The sequence below is a fragment of the Olea europaea genome, chromosome 18 (assembly GCF_002742605.1).
Source record: "Olea europaea var. sylvestris chromosome 18, O_europaea_v1, whole genome shotgun sequence".
Taxonomy (NCBI): Eukaryota; Viridiplantae; Streptophyta; class Magnoliopsida; order Lamiales; family Oleaceae; genus Olea; species Olea europaea.
This window is the reverse complement of record NC_036254.1, coordinates 428739-449395: the sequence shown is the minus strand read 5'-3', so window position 1 is coordinate 449395 and position 20657 is coordinate 428739. Positions and strand designations below refer to the sequence as shown.

At 34.5% G+C, this 20657-nt stretch overlaps 1 protein-coding gene across 1 annotated transcript; it reads left to right on the top strand.

Moving 5' to 3' along the window:
• Nucleotides 1–7580: 7580 nt before the first annotated feature.
• On the top strand, nt 7581–10052 carry LOC111367049 (probable WRKY transcription factor 43). Its single transcript, XM_022987738.1, has 2 exons — nt 7581–8215; nt 9673–10052. The coding sequence occupies exons 1-2, from the start codon at nt 7857–7859 to the stop codon at nt 9848–9850; spliced, it is 537 nt and encodes a 178-aa protein (XP_022843506.1). The 5' UTR covers nt 7581–7856; the 3' UTR covers nt 9851–10052.
• The last annotated feature ends 10605 nt before the right edge of the window (nt 10053–20657 follow it).

Below are 20657 nucleotides of genomic sequence, written 5' to 3'. Positions count from 1 at the left end.
ATTTGATTAGTCTATGCAAAGTATTATAATTTGAATGTCCTAATCGTTCGTGCCAAATATTAAACGATTCAAGCAAGTAAGAATAACAAGTATTTTTATTCATAATCGAAGGTACAATAGTCATTACATTCAACTTAAAGAGCCCCTCATTCAGGTAGCCAAATCCTACAAACATTTCATTCTTCGTAAGCACAAATTTGTCTGAACGAATACTAACTTAAACCTGTTCTTTCTTAATAGGGAACCCGATACCAAATTCTTTCGAATATCGGGCACATGAAGAACATTATTCAAAGTGAGCTCCTTTCCACTTGTTATTTTCAGCACTATCTTTTCATGTCCTTCAACCTTGGAAGATGATGAGTTTCCCATGTAGAGTTGTTCATCATGATCCATTGCTTTGTAGGTAGAGAACATCCCGCGGTTTGAGCATATGAGAAGAGTAGCTCCAGTATCCACCCACCATTCCTTAGTGTTTCCAACTAAGTTGCATTCAGAGACGACCGCAGAAAGATTTATTTTTTGTACTTTATCAGAAAGGTTATCATGTTCTATTACATTTGCCTGGTGAGGTTTTCCTTAACATTTTTTGGCCTTCAACAGTCCTTGGATCGGTGTCCAAACTTGCTGCAATTGTAACAATTGCCCTTGAATTTTTTAGCAGGTTTTGAAGAACTAGTTTGCCCTTTGTCATTGTGCTTTCTCTTTTTGCTAGTCTTTAAACCTCCTTCCACAATGTTGGCTTTTGATTCCATAGAATGAGATGCACCACTCTTCTTTTCAGATTTGCGATTGTCTTCTTCTATTCTCAATTGAATAATGATATCTTCAAGTTTCATTTCCTTCTAGACGACCGCAGAAAGATTTATTTTTTGTACTTTATCAGAAAGGTTATCATGTTCTATTACATTTGCCTGGTGAGGTTTTCCTTTACATTTTTTGGCCTTCAACAGTCCTTGGATCGGTGTCCAAACTTGCTGCAATTGTAACAATTGCCCTTCAATTTTTTAGCAGGTTTTGAAGAACTAGTTTGCCCTTTGTCATTGTGCTTTCTCTTTTTGCTAGTCTTTAAACCTCCTTCCACAATGTTGACTTTTGATTCCATAGAATGAGATGCACCACTCTTCTTTTCAGATTTGCGATTGTCTTCTTCTATTCTCAATTGAATAATGATATCTTCAAGTTTCATTTCCTTCCGCTTGTGCTTTAGATAATTCTTGAAGTCCTTCCAAGGCGGTAATTTCTCAATCAGTGCAGCAACTTGAAATGATTCACTTAGTTTCATAGCATGGTGCCGTTGAGTAAGATTTGAAGTTTTTGAACTTGGGATATGACAGTCTTGCTATCAACCATTTTATAATCCAAAAAATGATCGACAATGAATTTCTTCGTGCTGACATCTTCGATTTTGTACTTTGTGTCGAAAGATTCCCATAGTTCTTTTGCGGACTTCGCATTGCATAACACATTATATAATGTGTTATCCAGTCCGTTGAGTACATAATTTCTGCACAAGAAATTAGAATGCTTCTATCCATCAACCGCAGCCAATTTCTCAACGTCACTTTCTTGCTCGGTGCATGAAGGCGCATCTTCTTTGAGAAATTTTGTCAAACTTAATGTTGTCAGATAAAAAATCATTTTCCGTTGCCAACGCTTAAAATCTGATCTATTAAATTTCTCTGATTTTTCTCCAATCGTATTCGGGAGTGTAGTACCAGAAGTTGTCATTTCTGAAACACAATCAGAAGATAATCAATAAGAAGGAGTAGAAATAGAATGATCCAGAAAATCAAAATTCGTTTTAAGATTGTTAATCCAGGAGTATAAATTTCCCCTTCAAGCAATCCGAAAGAATTATCGTAACAGTATTATAGAAATTTAAATTTGAGCCCACCGATTTCACAATATTTCCTTAAAATGAATTTGCTGCCTTCAACGGTGCTAAAGGTGTCCAGCAATCGTTTTCAGGATAGAACGAATTTTGTCTCCTACGGAAGCAGCACATCAATCTACAGGAGTTCCTAGGAGAACGAATTTCGTCTCCTACGGAAGCAGCACATCAATCTACAGGAGTTCCTAAGAACGCAACGAAGTGTTTTAGCTTAAAGGCCCTATTTATACTATCAAAGGTCATCGTGATCTGATGAGGTCAACGGTGTAGAGCAACTTGCAACGCATCAAAGGAAGGGCAACTAAAATCGCATTCCTTAATGCGATTTCACATGGTTAGTTATTGGGCTCGGGTTAATGGGCTTCTTTATTTGCAATCCTCTTCTGATTGGGCCAAGCTCATTTCATAATTGCCTAGATAGTTTGGACTGGATTTGGCATCATAGCACAACACATTTACTTACAATGCATAATATTGTATAACATTAGAAATTTTATCCTACTTACATCTCTACATTTTGAAGTATAAGCAAAGGATAGAAAAGTCGTATTTTGTACGATTCATAAAGTTTTATCCCTTTTTTCACTGGATATAAAGGCATAATGGCATATATACAAAGTTCCTCCAAGGATCTAGGTATACCCGGTGTCATGAGTAGGGTTTAATCAAGTTCGAGCTTCTAAGAAGTTCCCAAAAGGTAACTGATTGTTTTCTCCTAATGTGCTTTTGATGAAGAGTTTGAATTCCATTTGATGAGCAAAGTACCTTATCTAATCTATCTGCAAATCGAGTCAGCTATCTTAGGGTCAAGAGCGTTTCCTGTTACATCAGTGATATAAAGTATCTTGGCTTTCCCACCCTTCATTCATATTTCTGCTCTTATGATAAACAAGTCGTTCTCCCTAAATATCATCATGATATCCGATAAGAGTTCAAGCACATCCTCTGGACATAATACTAAATCCAATCCTTACTAGGAGTGAGCATTTTTTCCCGAAATCGATAAAATATATAGCTTAATCTTCAATCACTTTTATAAAAAATAATCGGTTTTCTTCTTCATTTTAAACTCAAGCACTTTCTTTCTCATTGATTCTTTCATTATATCTTTTTATAATTCTTTGATTAATTGATTCACAAGCCAAATTAGACAATTGAGCAAATCTATACCTAAAAAAATTTATTTACAATATATAATTTCATTTCTAAGACGCGAAATTTTTATTTTGTTTTCAATGTGATTACATAGTTGTTGATCCGATCAAAACTTTTTATCTAGATGTCTATAAATTATAAACGATAGAACCAGAAGTTACAATAAATTTTTAAAGGGTGTCCTATTCAATGTAGGATTTTGATTTTGATGGAAGTTAGTTTAATCATTAGAGTACTATACAATTTATATAAGTTGATGATTGTTTGATGATAGTAACTTATATTATTTGGATATTATTTTTGAATTTGTACACTTAGTTTTCTTTTAATATTTGAATAGTATGCTCGATTTTTCTATATTTTGTTAAAAGTATTACGTTAGTAGATTTTTTAATTTTTTATTAGTGAACATTTTATTTTAACATTTTCAATATAAAGAATCGGATCAGACCGAACTGGAACCGATTGGTTAGGTTCTGATTCGATTCTATAGCTAACTATGGAACCAATGGTTCCATTTCTAAAATTTTCATTGATATTCGGTTAAATTCTCTTTAAAATCGAATCGAACCAAACCGTGCCCACTCCTAGTCCCTACAAAAGCATGTATTTAGACCACAGTCATTTTATTTCTGCTAGAACTTAACCTAAGAGGCACTCCTTTCAATGACCGCTTTTAGACACTGCATGATGCACTGGAAAATAATATGCTGACAGAGTAGGGAATACTTGGCCCCACGCTTGAAGTTTGACATAGCCATCTAGCTACGCTTTACGTTTTTCAAAACATAGATAATATACAATATCCATCTAATCAAAAATAGATTATTATTTTTTTATTAAACATGTAGAGAACATATTAAGGATTGTAAAGTTATGGATATGCACTTATTTAGTGGATTCATAATTGAGATTACCTGATCTCATTTCTTTAAAATTCCTATGCACTGCAAATTATCCTAATTGGAAAAGCCCGTGTGAATGTGTTCTCTTTTGTCAAATATCCGCAGTTAACCTATATTTCTTAGTAAGAAAGACGTGGATCCAACCACTGTCGTAATCCTATGATTTTAATCAATGATGACCTACAAAAAAGATTAGATTAACATGCTATTAGCCAAATTCTAGAAGAGTCGTACTCGTACTCCGCCGATCATGTCATAAATACAATAGAAATGACATGAAGAGATATTATATGATGAAAAGATTGAACAAACTTTTGTTAAAATCTTTAAATAAAGAATAATGTTATTTGCAGTCGTTCATTACCATAGTTGTCCTACATGACATACACGTAGCGGTTAATCTTATGCATCAAATCACTAACTGTCACATGTATATCATATAGGACGACTACGATAGTGAACGACTACAAATAATATTATTCTTGAATAAAATATTTATTCACGTACTAAACAGTTGTGCATAAATTTTAGGGCCGTCAAACTCGTTGGAAAAAATTGAGCCCATTCATAAAACTAAAGATGTACTTCCCACCCACCAGACACCCACATTTCTCAATGGAAGCTTCCCTATTTACTTTTCAGGTAGAAAGGAATTGAAACATGCGCATGCGGTCAAAAATTCTTCATTTCTACCTTTGATTTTTCGTATAACATTGGACCACCAATTTTGATTTCTAATCGCAACAACTTTGAAGTTTCTGCCCTTCCTAGTTGTCAAAATAGATATTATAAGTTAATCTAGATTTATTTATAAGCTAATTAACCAAAGTGAGACGTTTAATATATAATCTTGTATCTTGCTTGTTCAATAATCAAAATTACTGGATTATATCAATAGGATATATACAATTAATAATTCATTAATCCAACACAAAAAAAAGGCTGAAACTTAGAGGTACCAAATCCTATATATCAATTAAATGCCTCTACTAAATTTCATTTATTACGTTCTTTAGCTAAGGGACCATGCTTCACTAACAGGGAGTCTGACCAACCCCCTGACAGAACCAATAGGTGGGGGAGGACCCATTTTTTGGCCCAGGACCCACCCCTTTTGGTGGGGTTCTGTCAGGGGGTCGGTCAGAACCCCTGTTGAAGAAGCATTTTCCTTAGCTAAGTGGTCAAGATGTACTGTATATATGTTTTCTTTTTTTTTTTCTTTTTTTTTTTTATGTCAGACTTTGCCAAAAATTTCTTCACTAATTTTATATCCATATTTTTTTCGATCTTCGATAGGAATTTCAGTTTTAACAATGAAATAGGTTCTCACAGAAACTCTATTTTTAGTCGTTGACGATATTGAACAATGAGTGATTGGTGGAGACCGATATTGGTTGCTTGCCATTTGCTAGTTTTGATGCACTGTAAAAATAAGTATATGCATTTTTCTATATACAATAATAAAAAACACTAAAAATACCAGAAAATGATAATAGTATTTTTTGCAAAACTATTATTTACGATCCAATTATCTCTATCAAAGACGATTTACAAAATTTGTTGTCAATGAAACATAGTGTTTGTGTTTGGGTAACGGAGAACAAGAAGAATGAGGGTATTCTTTTTCTCCATTTGCAAAGCAATAATGCTTGACTTTATGACATTTCAAATATCTGTTTTAATTAATGATTTAATTAGTAAACATACCTAAAGAATACAGCTACTCAAACAGGAGCATTTGACAAGATTAGGTAACAGGTGCTATGTGACAGTACCTGTGTGGCTCTCTTTCTCTCTTTTATTATTTTTTTTTCAAACTGTCCAATAAATATTTAAAACGTGTCTCCTATTTTTAAATCCTGACGTTATCCCTATTTGTGTAACAAAACTGCATGCCTAAATAGTGATAGGGCTGCGTTTTCTGCCTAAATAGTGATAGGGCTGCGTTTTCTGCCTAAATAGATGGTCCTCTTTCAACATTCTAATACACGTGTTCCGGTGCATTCAAAACCCTAATCCCAGCTTCTATTCTCCATGATCAAATATTCTTTGACCCCAATTTTGAAAAACTCATATTTTTAGAAACTCATTTTCAATCACACATTTTATCAATTTTTATTAAAATATACTAAAATTCTAATTGTTAGCCAAACTAGGACTGAACAACGAAATCGTCAAACTGCAAAATCGAACAGAAATCGTTTTTCTGAAACTGTTGATTTTGGTTCCACATGGATCCGTCAATGTTTTGACTTTGGATCGAACCAAACCGATCCAAAGTGGTTTGGTTTAGGTTTTAATTTTTGCAAACCGTTTACACAAAAAAATCTAAAAATAAATTAGTCTAAATTTTTATTTAACCCAATTAAAACTTAACACATTTCAGTTAAAAAGATACATCCATATTGGACATAATTCAATTCAAAAATTATACATCTCAATTAGTTAATTAAATCATATCCAAATATCTATTAGTCATCACAACTGTAAATGTAAAACCCTCAAATTGGGTAAAGTGTTGAACAACTGCAGCTAAGCCATATTCATTGACTCTTTATTGCAATTGAGCAGACAATTAAATCTGAATTTTAATTCAAACTTACACAATTCATTTTCTTCTACTAATAATTTTCTCAAATTTTGCTTGACTTCAAGTCAGATTGCCCAAATTATTATTATTTTTTTGTTGGTAATTTTTTTATATTTTTATTGGTAGTTTTGTTGTTTTGTTCTAATAATTGTTGAGCTCCCTTGAAGTAACTCGCTAATATTTGGATGGAGTAGAAGTATTGGATGATTCACAAAAAGTCACAGAAGTTAGATATTATTGTCTTTGAATTTTTTATTCATTTTCTTTTATTAGTTATTTTATATTATTTAACTATAATAAATGAATTCATGTACTATATTAATATTTATGAAAAAAATAAATCATGTATTACAATTGCATATGGACATCATTAGTACTGACTAAGAGTTTAAAACATTTATATCGTGTTGTTGCATTATAATTATTATAATTATAATTAATTATTATAATTATATAACTTTTATTTGTAATTTTTTTAGTAATACAATTTATGTATTTTAACATGAAATTTTAAACTAGTAATTATGATTTAACTTATTTGATATATATATATTAATTTTTTCATTGTTGAACCGTGATTTTAAACCGAACCAAACCGAAATAAATTATCTGGATTGGATTGGTTTGGTTTAGAAATTGAAGTGGTTTGGTTTGGTTTGAAAAAAAAAAAAAACTCCAAACCGTTTTGAATGATTTGATTTGAAAATTTGTTTTAAGCCATTCAAATCGAACCATGTTCACCCTTAAGCCAGAGACTTCTTGTATTTTAAAACAAGAAAATTCTAGGATGGATGTTCCACTGCATATATAGGCTTCTGGTATCACAAGATTCAAAGCAAACAGCCATCAACAATTAATTAACCCTTAAAATCGATAATATGTATAATTTGTTTCAAGTCCATATTTTTTATCCCTGCTATAATTAAGCTAATTCTTGATGTCCACTGTTTTTATTTCATCAGTAATTACCACTAATGGAAGTCTCTATCTTAATGATGAAGCCGCCATCCCTCCTTTTTTCCACCTTATCAGTTTCTCTCATGTATCTGGACTCACAATTCCATTTAACTTTTTCTTCTAATATTTCTTATGTTGAAACATTTGACGTTTTGTATACGGCATCTCTCTCAAGCCTATGTATAATATAGATATATGTACAATTGCTCATTTTACAGTACTAGAAATCCTGCCCAGCCTTCTTGGTTGCTCGCCATCAAGCCTACCTACTTCTAATGTTTTTTTAATTCTTCTATACTTATTTCTTGGATTTCATTTTCTGTTGTCCATAACTATATAAAAGAATTTTCTTTTAATGGAGAGTCATCCAACTCTTTTTCTTGATTCGTCTACCACAGTAGCAGCTGCACCTTTCTCCTCAAACATGACTAACTCTGATCATGCCCTAAATGGTGGATTTTATAACAGTAATGTCCCGGATAGATATATGGGTTTAAAGAGGGAAATCAATTTTCCTATAGCACATGTTAATGATCGCAAGAGCATTGTACCGATGGAAAATGATGTTAAATCTGGTAAGAAAAAGTGCGACGAGAAGAAAACCAGAAAACCAAGAATTGCTTTTCGAACAAGAAGCAAAGTTGATATACTGGATGATGGCTATAGGTGGAGAAAATATGGCCAAAAAGCTGTGAAGAACCAAAAATTTCCAAGGTAATCGCTTCCAAAAAATTCATATTAGTCCACGTTTTTGTTTAATTATTGATTAATTACTAAATCGATACTGACAAGCTAGATCTCCATTGAAATGTATATAATATCGGTCTTCTTCTATCTACAACAGAATCATTAATTCCCAGTATGATTAGGGTAATAAAATCAGTATATATAAAAGATTATTTTATCATTTTGGCTCTCTGAAGTGGGTAAATAGATTCTATTATTAGGCGACAGAAGTGTCCACCGGCTTTTACTAAAAGCATAAAATCACCTTGCAAGTGTGATATTTAGCAGATATCAAGATTCCAAAGGTCTTATTTGCTCCCACATATATAGGTAAAATTAAGTGGTTCTGTACAAATAAATTTGGTTTCTGCTTGTTCCTGATCTGATTACATCTTCTAGTTTGCGATTCTTCTTTTGATGCAAATCATTTACAAATTGCAAATTAGGTCGATCGTTTGTTGTATTTTTTATTTATTATTTTTTTTTTTAATGAGACGTTGTTGAGGCTGATATTTCTATTTAACTTAACCACCCATAGATCCTGTTATCTATGAAATACAACTATTAACTCTCTAGGACAAAGATGGAAGGATATGTGTATATATATGATGGCTTCACCATTTCTGAAGACAATTCTACTCTTTGCTGCCGTGGTCGAAGGTGAATGAACAACTGATATTGAATTCCTACAACCATATTGTCGGCTGCAAAAATTCATAAATAAATCAATTTCGGCCTTTGGATTATGAATAATTTTTAAAAAGGGAACGTAGATGCATGAATCTTCTTTTAATAACGTGGATAATTTTTCTCCACAATATGTTTGACACCAAATTGGTGCCTAAAAAGTTACATTCTGACCATTAATGTTAACAAGTATATATCAATTAAATGCATTGAGATATAAATAATGTAAGGAACTGTAGAATTTCATCAACTTGAGATAGAAACACCATAAAACAAAAGAGTCAATATATTTAACAATTCAGATCATGATACGACTCCTTTTGACAGAGTTTGAGAATGCAACTGTGGGCATTTACCAAGTGTTGGATATGTTACTGCATATTTGATTTAGGTACTATTTATTGAGAAGAATGAACTTACCGTCATGAATGAAGTTGTCCATTTTTACTTTTTTTGGAGCATGATTATTGTTATTTACCATTCCTCCACGTTGTGAAGTGACTCGCTAGGATGACATAGCGATTGGATCCTGTTGAGTAGTCGTCGGTTAACGTCGTTTATGTGGGAAGAGATTTAGATCAGAGATAGATAGCATTACTCTGGTGAAGTTAGTGTGCCTACATGAATTAATTAGAATGACAATGCACAGACGATGTCACTGTAAATAAGTTTTCGCTAGCTTGTATTTGGTTTAAATGCTACAATTTAGCAAAAAGATTCACACAGATGAACCGATGAATCCCATTTATTGTTTGCAGAAGCTATTATCGATGTACTCATCAAGGGTGTAATGTTAAGAAGCAAGTGCAAAGAGAATCCATGGAAGAAAGCATTGTCGTCACAACATACGAGGGAATGCACGTGCATCCAGTAGAGAAAGTTAGTGACAATTTCGAACAAATTCTCAATCAGATGCAAATTTATCCTGCTATTTGATCAAGTTAATTAATAGTGAAGGATATGTATGTAGATAAGACGAACATTTTATATGAGAAATGATTATGATGCAACTTTGTTTAGCTTATACTAAAAACAAAAACATGACATATATATCAATTTCGTAGTAAACTTATCTACCAAATAATTGATATGTTATGTCAACGTTACTTAGCATAAGTTAAGCAACTTATTCTTTTCATACTTATATATGTAACAATTTGATTATATGCATAAAGAATTGAAAATATGTCCCCTAATTTTTGAGGTGTCAGATTTTAGTAAAATAAAGTTCTTTTTATTGTTTTTCTTGTGTGAATTGAGATATTAGAGCCTTCGATAGTGGACTGTGGCCCATGTGTGGGCCTTTCCTTACGTTAAAACATTTGTTCGCATGTGGGTTGCACTAAGGGCGAGTTTGACTGCCAATATTTTTTATGAAAAATGTGTATTTTTTTTCACCTAAATTCTTATTTTTGTTGCTTTTTGATTGTCATTTTTGCCATGGAAAACATTTTCCTACTTTTGGTCACATAATTATATTTTCCTCAAAATCAAGAGAATAGGATTTTATTTTTCATGAAATTTACTCTCTTTCTCTCTCACCTCTATTCACTCTCTCTCATCTACCCACCAATAAAAAATATACAAGTATAATATTTTTTAAGTTGAAAATTAAATCAATCAAACACATTCAATTAACAATTTTCATGCAAATAAATTTTAGGCAATTGAATTACCTAGAATTTATTTTCTTTCCATGCAAATTTTGTGTTTGCAATTCAACGCACCCTAACATTTTCTTCAAGATAATGTACTAACTTTGACGAATTGAACATTGGCTTGTCCAATTTAAAAACTTTAGTCTTGTAATAAGGGAAAATTGAAACAGAGGCTCCAAACATTTCAAACATTAGCAGACTTTTTCCAAATCTTTAATTTGTTGCAACTGTCACCCCAAACCTTGCGAAACGTTGCAGTAGAGGCCCCTTTAGATGGCTTTCATCCAAATGTCTGTTAGTTGACAAAGAAATTTGACTTTCACCATATTTTTAATTTTTTTGAAAGGAAAAATTTGTAACTTTCTGTTTACTACATTAAAATAAATTAAAAATTAAATTAAAGAAAGAAAAAATAAAAAATAATAATAATAACTGTGTATCATCTTCTCCAGCCCCTCTCTCTCTCTCTCTCTCTCTCTCTAGAAATCGGCACTACGCAATGGCTTCCCGAAGGCTGTTAGCCTCAATTCTCCATCCCTTCACCTCTTGCAACCGTATCTCGAGTTCCATATTCTCCGCCCCCAAGCCCCGGCTATGCACCTCACCAACCTGTCACTTCCTCAATATTGCTTAGTACGCCACCACTACAGCTGGCCAATCAGATCCATTGCTAAGGACCTTCTTTTTGAGTCCTTTGTTCGCAGGCATGGATGGGGCTGGCAAGGCGACGACTGTTCTGCTAGTGATGCGACAGATCTAGTCGCAGCGGATCACAATTGCAAGGCCAAGAACGCAGATGACTGCCCAAAGTAGAGCCACAAGTATTATTATGTAATTTGAGTTGAGAGATTCGATTGGTGGAGGTGAATCCTTGAACGACAGTGCTTGCAGCGGCGGCAACGCGTTTACTCATTTATGCAAGCCTATTTGCCAGACTTTAATGACATCTTCAACATGATAAGCAAGGTCCCTGATTTTTATTTCCAACGATTTCACTTTTTGCTGGTGTATTGGAATCGTTTTACTAAAAAATATTTGGTCGATGGTCGGTGGCAATGGCGGGGAAAGATGATACACTATTATTATTATTATTATTTCTTTTTTTTTTAAATTTAATTTTTAATTTATTTTAATGTAGTAAATGGAAAGTTACAATCCTATGCTTTCAAAAAAATTAAAAATATGGTGAAAGTCAAATTTCATGGTCAACTAACAGACATTTAGATGAAAACCGTCCAAAGGGGCCTCCCTTGCAACGTTTTGAAAGGTTTGGGATGACAGTTGCAACAAATTAAAAATTTGGGAAAAGTCTGCTAATATTTAAAAGGTTTGAGGCCTGTGCTTCAATTTTCCCTTGTAATAATTCGACTTTTGTAATTGAAGACTTGGGTATTAAACAGTTAGTGGAATGACTTCATACCAATAGGCAGAACTTAGTTGATCAAGAGAAACACACGATCCTATTTATTTCATTTTGACGAATTGACTTCTTAATTCTGGCTTTTGAGTTAGAGAGTTCTAAAGAGTTTACTCTCAGTGGCTAGGATTTCAAGTCTGCTCCTTCACTTTTGAATATCTCATTCGAGATTGTGGTCCGATGTTTTTAGCCTTTAATACATGTATTTTGTTTAGACGAGAGGGTGGTTATGCTGTAATTTTCTAAGAAGAGATCTGATATTTCTTGTATGATTCATGTAAGATCTGCTGGTCTTGTGGATCTCTTGAACCATATTTGTGTATTTGTTGAACTTTGTAACCTTCGTTGCCAAATTTGAGGCTTTATAGTGCAAAGGAACAATATCCATTTTAATGAATGTTCAACGGAGAATTAGGTGTTAAAAAGGTTACCGAACCTTTGGGGCTTCAGTCGAAAAATTCTCTGATCTCAATCTTTAATTTCTGCAAGTTTTATTTTTTGTTGTGTTAAAAATCGTTTGTATCTTGAGTTTATTACCATGTATTTGGACTTTTTTCACGATTCTTGAATTCGCAAGAGATTTGTGTTTACGTATACATTTCCATCATAGATTTTTTAGGGTAAATATGCTTTCCGCCCCTCCCTCCCTCTACAAATTCCATTTCAAGCTGCACAACTTAAAATCAGTGTTCTAAAAAAGCGTTTGAATGCGAACAAAATGCTTTTTCTTGGAAAGCTTTATTATTATTTTTTTTTTCCTTTTAAAAAAATTATTTGACTTAAAGTTATTAACTTTCTTTATTTTTCAAATGCTTTTATTTGACTATAGTTTCAAGTTTTCAAATATCTTTATCTGTACAAAATTCAAAAATGCTTTATCTGATAAAAATTTAGATAAGACTCAAGTTACGATACTATCTATATTATGTATTTATGATTCCGAGACATCTTTTTGTAGAAAATTTTGAAAATATGTATGAAATTCTTATAAATCTACGAAGTAGTACATGTCTAGTTGAAACTAAAAAAATAGTTTAGCTTTTATGTTTTGAAAACTTGAGTATACTTAATTAATTGAAGGAATTATTAAGTAAATATAGTATTATATAATTTTAGATATTTGATATGTATTATTTTGATTATTAAATAATTTTTAGAATAATTAAGTATTTAAAATGATAATAAAAATAAGTAACCATTTTTCACACCCAAAACTCGTTTAGACTCACCTAAACTTGTAAAACTTGAAACTTAATCTCAACATCTAGCCACATTTTATGCTTTTTTTAACACCGCTAAAATAATGCAAAGAAATCTTATCAAATATTATTGACATTACTTGAAATTAATTTAAGAAAAAGGAATATATTTGGACTATCAAATGTTGATTCATGAAGTGAGTCCTTTTTTATTCTTTTAGAAAAGTAGAGTATTAATCCATAATATACTCTGCATATTCTCATGTTTCTTCTCGTTAGCTTTCACTTACATACTAGTCCAACGGAGAGACAGAGACTTACAGTACCTTTCCTCAATTTTATGAATTTTCCTTTTTCTTTAAGCTCACGAATTAATGTTCATTAATTGTATCTTTTGGACAACAAAATTTGTATGCAACAAATAAATTGGTAGATTATTTTTATACGAGTGATGCTACACCACTAGGTCAGACCTTCACAGGTTCTCTACAAGCTCTCTCAGAGGTGATAGGTCAGCCTTTTTTATTTCAATTTTTTAATGCATGAGGGTCTGACGTGGGGCCCACCTCATTGTGAAAACCTGTACACAGCCTGGTAAAATTCACTTGGCACACCAGTATTTTTGTTTTTATATGGTACAGCAAACAACCCCTCACTTGCATAAAACATTTTTATCCTCATTCCCTAAGGCTTCTGATGTGATCCAGGAAGCACAAGTACCAAAGTTAAGTCCAGGGTCGAGCCTGAGGAAAGATCCGTTGATAGTCGAGGGGCCAATAACACGATCGAGGGCCAAGCGCGTGAAAGAGGCGATGTGATTGCTCATCAAAGCAACGGTTGATGAAACAATGTTCGGGATGCAAAATGGAGCAAGTTTCGTGTTGGGGACGAAGGTCGAAGAGTATTGGATCAACGTGTTTAAAACTTAAGAAAACGGAGCTAGAGCATTAAATCATGCGGCTGAACAGGTCTAAAGTCCTGCAGTCGCATACACCCAGCAGAAGTCCTAAAGTCGCAGACCAATTGCACTATCCGACCGCATGCTCTAAAGCTATGCGGCCGCATAGGCCATGTCCGAGGCGAATTTTTTCAAATTTCGCGTTTTTTCCTTATTTTAATAGAATTTCATTATTAGTAGATTTTTACTATAATTAGGCTATTGCGGACGAATTTTGCATTACTCTTAAACATTTTTCTTAGTTTACTTAGATTCTCTAAAATAGTATAAATACATTATTCTTTATTGTAAAACATTACAACTCTCATATTATTGAATATTATTCGTGAAACATTAATTGCTTTATCTCGTTCTTCGTTGAACAACTTGTGAATTTATCAAGATTAATCTTGTAGCGTTCAAATCAACCGGGTGAGATTCATTTAAGTTGCGTAATCAAAAAGTCCGCATATTGCTGACGATTCGGGTTGCTTGATTCCAGTTTATTGGGTTTAATCCAAAACCTTATCTTTGACTTTCTTGGTTTTGATTCTCAATTTGTTGTAAGATTGGTAGTGATCGCGTGACGCGGATTCGCATCAGTTGGTATCAGAGCTTATGCTCCAATTCAAGGTTATATCCCTTTTAAATTCTTGTTGAGTCTTTGTTTCTAGTTTTTCTTCGTTCTTCGCGTTCTTCTGTCCAGTAAAATTCTTGAATCTTTGATCCGAATTTTTTTCGTCTAAAATTTCAAAAGTTGTTTTTGAGCTCATTTAGAATCCAAAACAACTTCCGTTTCTTCCGTTGGTGTCGTAGTTAAAGCTCGGGTCAAAAAAAAAAGCGTACTGTTCATCGTACACTAGCAGAAAAAGAAAAAAAAGTTAAAAAAATACTGTTCACTCTACTGTTCAAAAAAAATTATTTATTTGCAAATTAGTCCTTTATTTTCTTAAATTGTCTTTCTTAGTCCAAATCAATTTAAGAACCACTTTCTTGAACTTCAAAACTTCCAAATTCGGGTCCTCTGTTTTGTAATCTCACTCAGGTTTGGGTTTCATGAGACTAATTCCTTGGTTGAGTTCCAATTTGTTTTTTGAAGCACGTAATGAAAGCAACGAGCGGTAAAAGGCAGAGTGGTAAGATCAATTGAGGGTAAAAGCCAAATTGAGTGAATTCCGAATGAACTTGGTGGGCAGAAAAAAGTTAAATTATAGGATGTCTGACATGGAAGGAACACATTCTGGCAGGGACAATGATCAACTTAACATGAGTACTGCGTATGGAAAGGATGATGGGGGACATGAGGGATCGGTTGGATCGATAGGATGTGCGGTTAGACAGACTTAATCCAATGCCTGCTAATCCTCGATGGGGAGCCAATAATGGACGGCAGAATAGAAGGCGAGAAGTTAGGATAGATTATCAGGATGACTTTGAGGCTGATAGTGGATTCGATGAGGATGCACTTGTAGATGCGGAGGTTGGAAGGGTTAGGAATAGAGGCATTATGCAAGGTGTGAGAGGTAAGAATCTTGGTGGAGACGAACTGGATGGTAATTTGGGAAATATTAAAATGACCATTCATTCTTTCAAAGGGAGGAGTGATCTGGAGGCGTACTTAGAGTGGAAGAAGAAGATTGAGCTGATATTCGATTGTCACAATTACTCGGGGGAGGAAAATGTGAAAATTGCGGTTCTTGAGTTCTCCAACTATGCAATAACTTGGTGGGATCAAGTGGTGACAACGAGGCGGAGGATTGGGGCACAACCTATAAATACTTGGGAGGAGTTGAAGATGTTAATGCGGAAACGGTTTGTACCTAATCACTATTACCGGGAGCTTCATCAATGGTTACAAAATCTATATCAAGGCACAAGGAGCATAGAGAATTACCATAATGAGATGAAGATGCTTATGATTAGGGCAAACGTGGAAGAGGACAAGGAAGCCACTATGGCTCGATTTTTTTAGGGGGTTGAATAGGGACATTGCTAATGTAGTGGAATTGCAACATTATGTGGAGATTGAAGACATGCTACATGTGGCCATGAAGATGGAAAAGCAATTGAAGTGAAAGGGGACAACAAGGCATCAAAGTGGATCTTCGGTTTCTAATCCTTCTTGGAAGCCGAGGTGGGAAAATAATAAAGGAGATGAAGCTAATGCAAAAGCAAGACCGGAGGTACCGAGAGGAAAGGAGGAAGGAGCTAGCAAGACTACACCAAAGATAGAATCCCAACCATCAAGGAATCGGGACGTCAAGTGTTTTCGTTGCTTGGGAGTTGGACACATTGCTTCACAATGTCTAAATAAAAGAACCATGATTTTGCGAGACAGCGGGGAAGTGGAGACCGAGAGTGAAGGTGATTATGACGACATGCCGGAGTTGGAGGATATTGACGAGGAAAACACAACGGAGTATGCAGTTGGGGAGTTGTTGGTCACGAGTCGAGCACTTAGCGCACAAATCAAGGCGGACGACTTGGAGCAACAGCGGGAAAATATATTCCACACACGGTGTCACGTCAACGGGAAGGTATGCAGTGTAATAATTGATAGTGGAAGTTGTAAAAACGTAGCTAGCACTAATGTAGTGGGAAAATTGGGTTAACACTATTAAAACATCCTAGACCCTATAGGTTGCAATTGTTAAATGAATGTGGGGAGGTTAAGATGACAAAAAGGGTGTTGATTAATTTTTCCATTGGGAAGTATCATGATGAGGTGTTATGTGATGTTGTACCTATGCATGCAGGGCATATTTTGTTAGGGCGACCTTGGCAATATGATAGGAAAACAATGGAGTGAATTGAAAAAGGCGATAGTGGAGAGACAGCCAATGATTCTTTTGGTATATATAAGGAATCACACCTCAATTTTGAGGAGTCTAACACATCCCTCCCTAGTTTGGCTTCTCCTTTATTGTAGGAATTTGACGATGTGTTTTTGGAAGACGTGCCTAGTGGATTGCCACTCATTAGGGGGATCGAACATCAAATTGATTTCATATCTAGAGCTGTCATTCCAAACCGACCAGCTTATCGAAATAATTCGGAGGAAACAAAGGAGCTTTAAAGGCAAGTGCCAGCATGAGTCCATGTGTGGTACCCGTATTGTTGGTGCCAAAGAACGATGAAACTTGGAGGATGTGCATGGATTGCCGAGCTATCAACAACATCACGGTAAAGTATCGTCACCCAATTCCTAATTTAGATGACATGTTAGATGAATTATATGGTTCTTGCATCTTTTTAAAATTGACCTTAAGAGCGGGTATCATAAAATTCATATGCGAGAGGATGATGAATGGAAAAAACAGCATTTAAAACGAAATATGGGCTGTATGAATGACTAGTTATGCCCTTTGGACTCATAAATACACCAAGCACGTTTATACGATTAATGAACCATGTTTTGCGTGCTTTCATTGAAAAATTTGTTGTGATTTACTTCGATGACATTCTAATCTATAGCAAGGATCTAGGAGAGCATTTAGAACATCTTAAATGTGTGCTTGTGGTTTTAAGAAATGAACGACTTTATGCTAATTTGAAGAAAAGCACATTTTGCATGGATAGAATCATATTTCTAAGATTTGTGGTGAGTGCTAATGGGGTTGAAGTTTATGAGGAAAAGGTAAAAGCTATTAAAGATTGGCTAACACCTAGAAACATAACCGAGGTTAGGAGTTTTCATTGGTTAGCTAGTTTTCATAGGCGATTTGTTAGGGATTTTAGCACACTTGCCACACCACTTACTGAAATTGTCAAAAAGAGCGTTGGGTTCCAATGGAGTGTAGAACAAGAACATGCATTAAACACCATCAAAAAATATTTATGTAAAGCACCTTTTAGCACTTCCTAATTTTGACAAAACTTTCGAGATTGAGTGTGATGTATCAAGAATAGGTATTGGAGCAGTTTTGATGCAGGAAAAGAGGCTGATAGCATATTTTAGTGAGAAACTAAGTGAGGCAGCTCTTAACTATCCTACTTATGACAAGGAGCTTTATTCTATAGTTCGAGCCTTGGAGACATTGCAACACTATCTATGGGCGAAGGAGTTTGTTATTCACACCGACCATGAATCATTGAAACATTTGTGCGGTCAATGTAAGTTGAACAAACGACATGCACGTTGGATGGAATTCATAGAGACTTTTCCATATGTCATTCAATACAAACAAGGTAAAGAAAACATATTAGCTGATGCATTGTCGCGATGGTATGTGCTTCTCACTTCTTTAAGTGTGAAATTACTTGATTTTAAGTATGTTAAGGGCATGTATGAAAACGATCTTGATTTTTCTAGTATCTACAATTCATATAATAAGAAGGCTATTGACAAGTTCTTTAAGTATGAGGGGTATTTGTTTCGAAAAAATTCCTAATTGCTCAATGCTTGAATTGTTGGTTAGGGAGGCACATAGTGGGGGTTTAATAGATCACTTTGGGGGTAGCAAAGACTTTAGACATGTTAAATGAACACTTTTATTGGCCTAAAATAAAGATTGACGTAGAACGAATTTATAGTCGTTGCATAACTTGTAAAAAGGCTAAATCAAAGGTTTTACCCCATGAACTTTATACACCTTTACCGGTATCTAGAGAACCTTGGGTTGACATTTCAATGAATTTTGTGTTAGGTTTGCCTAGAACTAAAAAGGGACGTGATTCAATTTTTGTTGTGGTGAATATGTTTAGTAAAATGATACAATTTATACCATGTCACAAAACCGATGATGCCACTAACATTGCGGACTTGTTTTTCAAAGAAGTAGTGCGTTTGCATGGTGTTCCCAAAAGTATTGTATACGATAGGGATGTTAAGTTTCTTAGTCACTTTTGGCGGGTCTTGTGAAATAAGTTAGGCACGAAATTATTGTTTTCTATAGCTTGTCACCCACAAACCGATGGTCAAACTGAAGTAATGAATAGAACAATGACACAACTATTACACACTGTGGTTAATAAAAATCTAAAGAATTGGGAAGAATGTTTGTCTTCATTGAGTTTGCATATAATAGGGCAACGCATTCTACTACGTCGTTTTCACCATTTGAAATTGTTTATGGTTTTAATCCTTTAACACATATGGATTTAATACATTTGTCTGTGAATGAACAAGATAGCTTAGATGGAAAAAAGAAAGCCGAATTGGTGAAGACACTCCATGAAAAGGTAAGGGAGCAAATAGAGAGGAAGAACAATCAACGCACAACACAAGCAAACAAAGGCCAGAAATACGTCACTTTCGAACCGGGAGATTGGGTTTGGGTGCATTTCAGGAAAGAGCGATTCCTAGAGCAAAGAAAATCAAAGTTATTGACACGAGGAGATGGACCGTTCCAAGTGATTGAGAAGATCAACTACAACGCTTATAAGATAGATCTTTCAGGTGAGTATAGTGTTTCTGCAACTTTCAATGTTTCTAACTTATCTCTTTTCGATGCAGGTCCAGATTCGAGGTCGAACCATTTTGAAGAGGGAGGGGATGATATGATCCAGGAAGTACAAGTACCAAAGTCAAGTCCAGAGTCGAGCCCGAGGAGAGATCCGTTGATAGTCGAGGGGCCGATGACGCGATCGAGGGCCAAGCGCGTGAAAGAGGCAATGAGATAGCTCGTCAAAGCAACGGTTGATGAAACAATGTTCGAAATGCAAAATGGAGCAAGTTTCGTGTTGGAGACGAAGGCCGAAGAGTATTGAATCAGCGTGTTTAAAACTGAAGAAAACGGAGCTGAAGCATTAAACCATGCGACTGCATAGGTTTAAAGTCCTGCGGTCGCATACACCCAGCAGAAATCCCAAAGTTGCAGACCAATTGCACTATGCGACTGCATGCTCTAAAACTATACGGCCACATAAGTCCGAGACGAATTTTTTCAAATTTCACGTTTTTTCCTTATTTTAATAGTCTTTCATTATTAGTAGATTTTTACCATAATTAGGCTATTGTGGACGAATTTTACATTATTCTTAAACATTTTTCCTAGTTTACTTAATCTCTAGAATAGTATAAATACTTTATTCCTTATTGTAAATCATTACAACTCTCATATTATTGAATATTATTCGTGAAGCATTAATTGCTTTCTCTCGTTTTTCATTGAACAACTTGTGAACTTATCAAGATTAATCTTGTGACGTTCAAATCAACCGGGTGCGATTCATTTAAATTGTGTAATCAAGAGATTCACATATTTTCGACGATTTAGATTGCTTGGTTCCAGTTTATTGAGTTTAATCTAAAACCTTGTCTTTGACTTTCTTGGGTTTGATTCTCAACTTGTTGTGGGTTTGATAGTGATCACGCTACACAAGTTCGCATCAACTTCACCGTAGGCTTAGCTCGCTACCCTTCATCGTAGACAATCGAAATAAAGGTTTTTACAGCTCCAAACGTCACAGTAGCCTTGAAAAAACGAAAGGGGACACGCAAATATGTGACTCATTTCCAAGAATTAATAACTTAAAATACAGGCCTCTCTCATTTTCCTGGAAATGCTCTTGATCTTGTATAGTTCTGAAA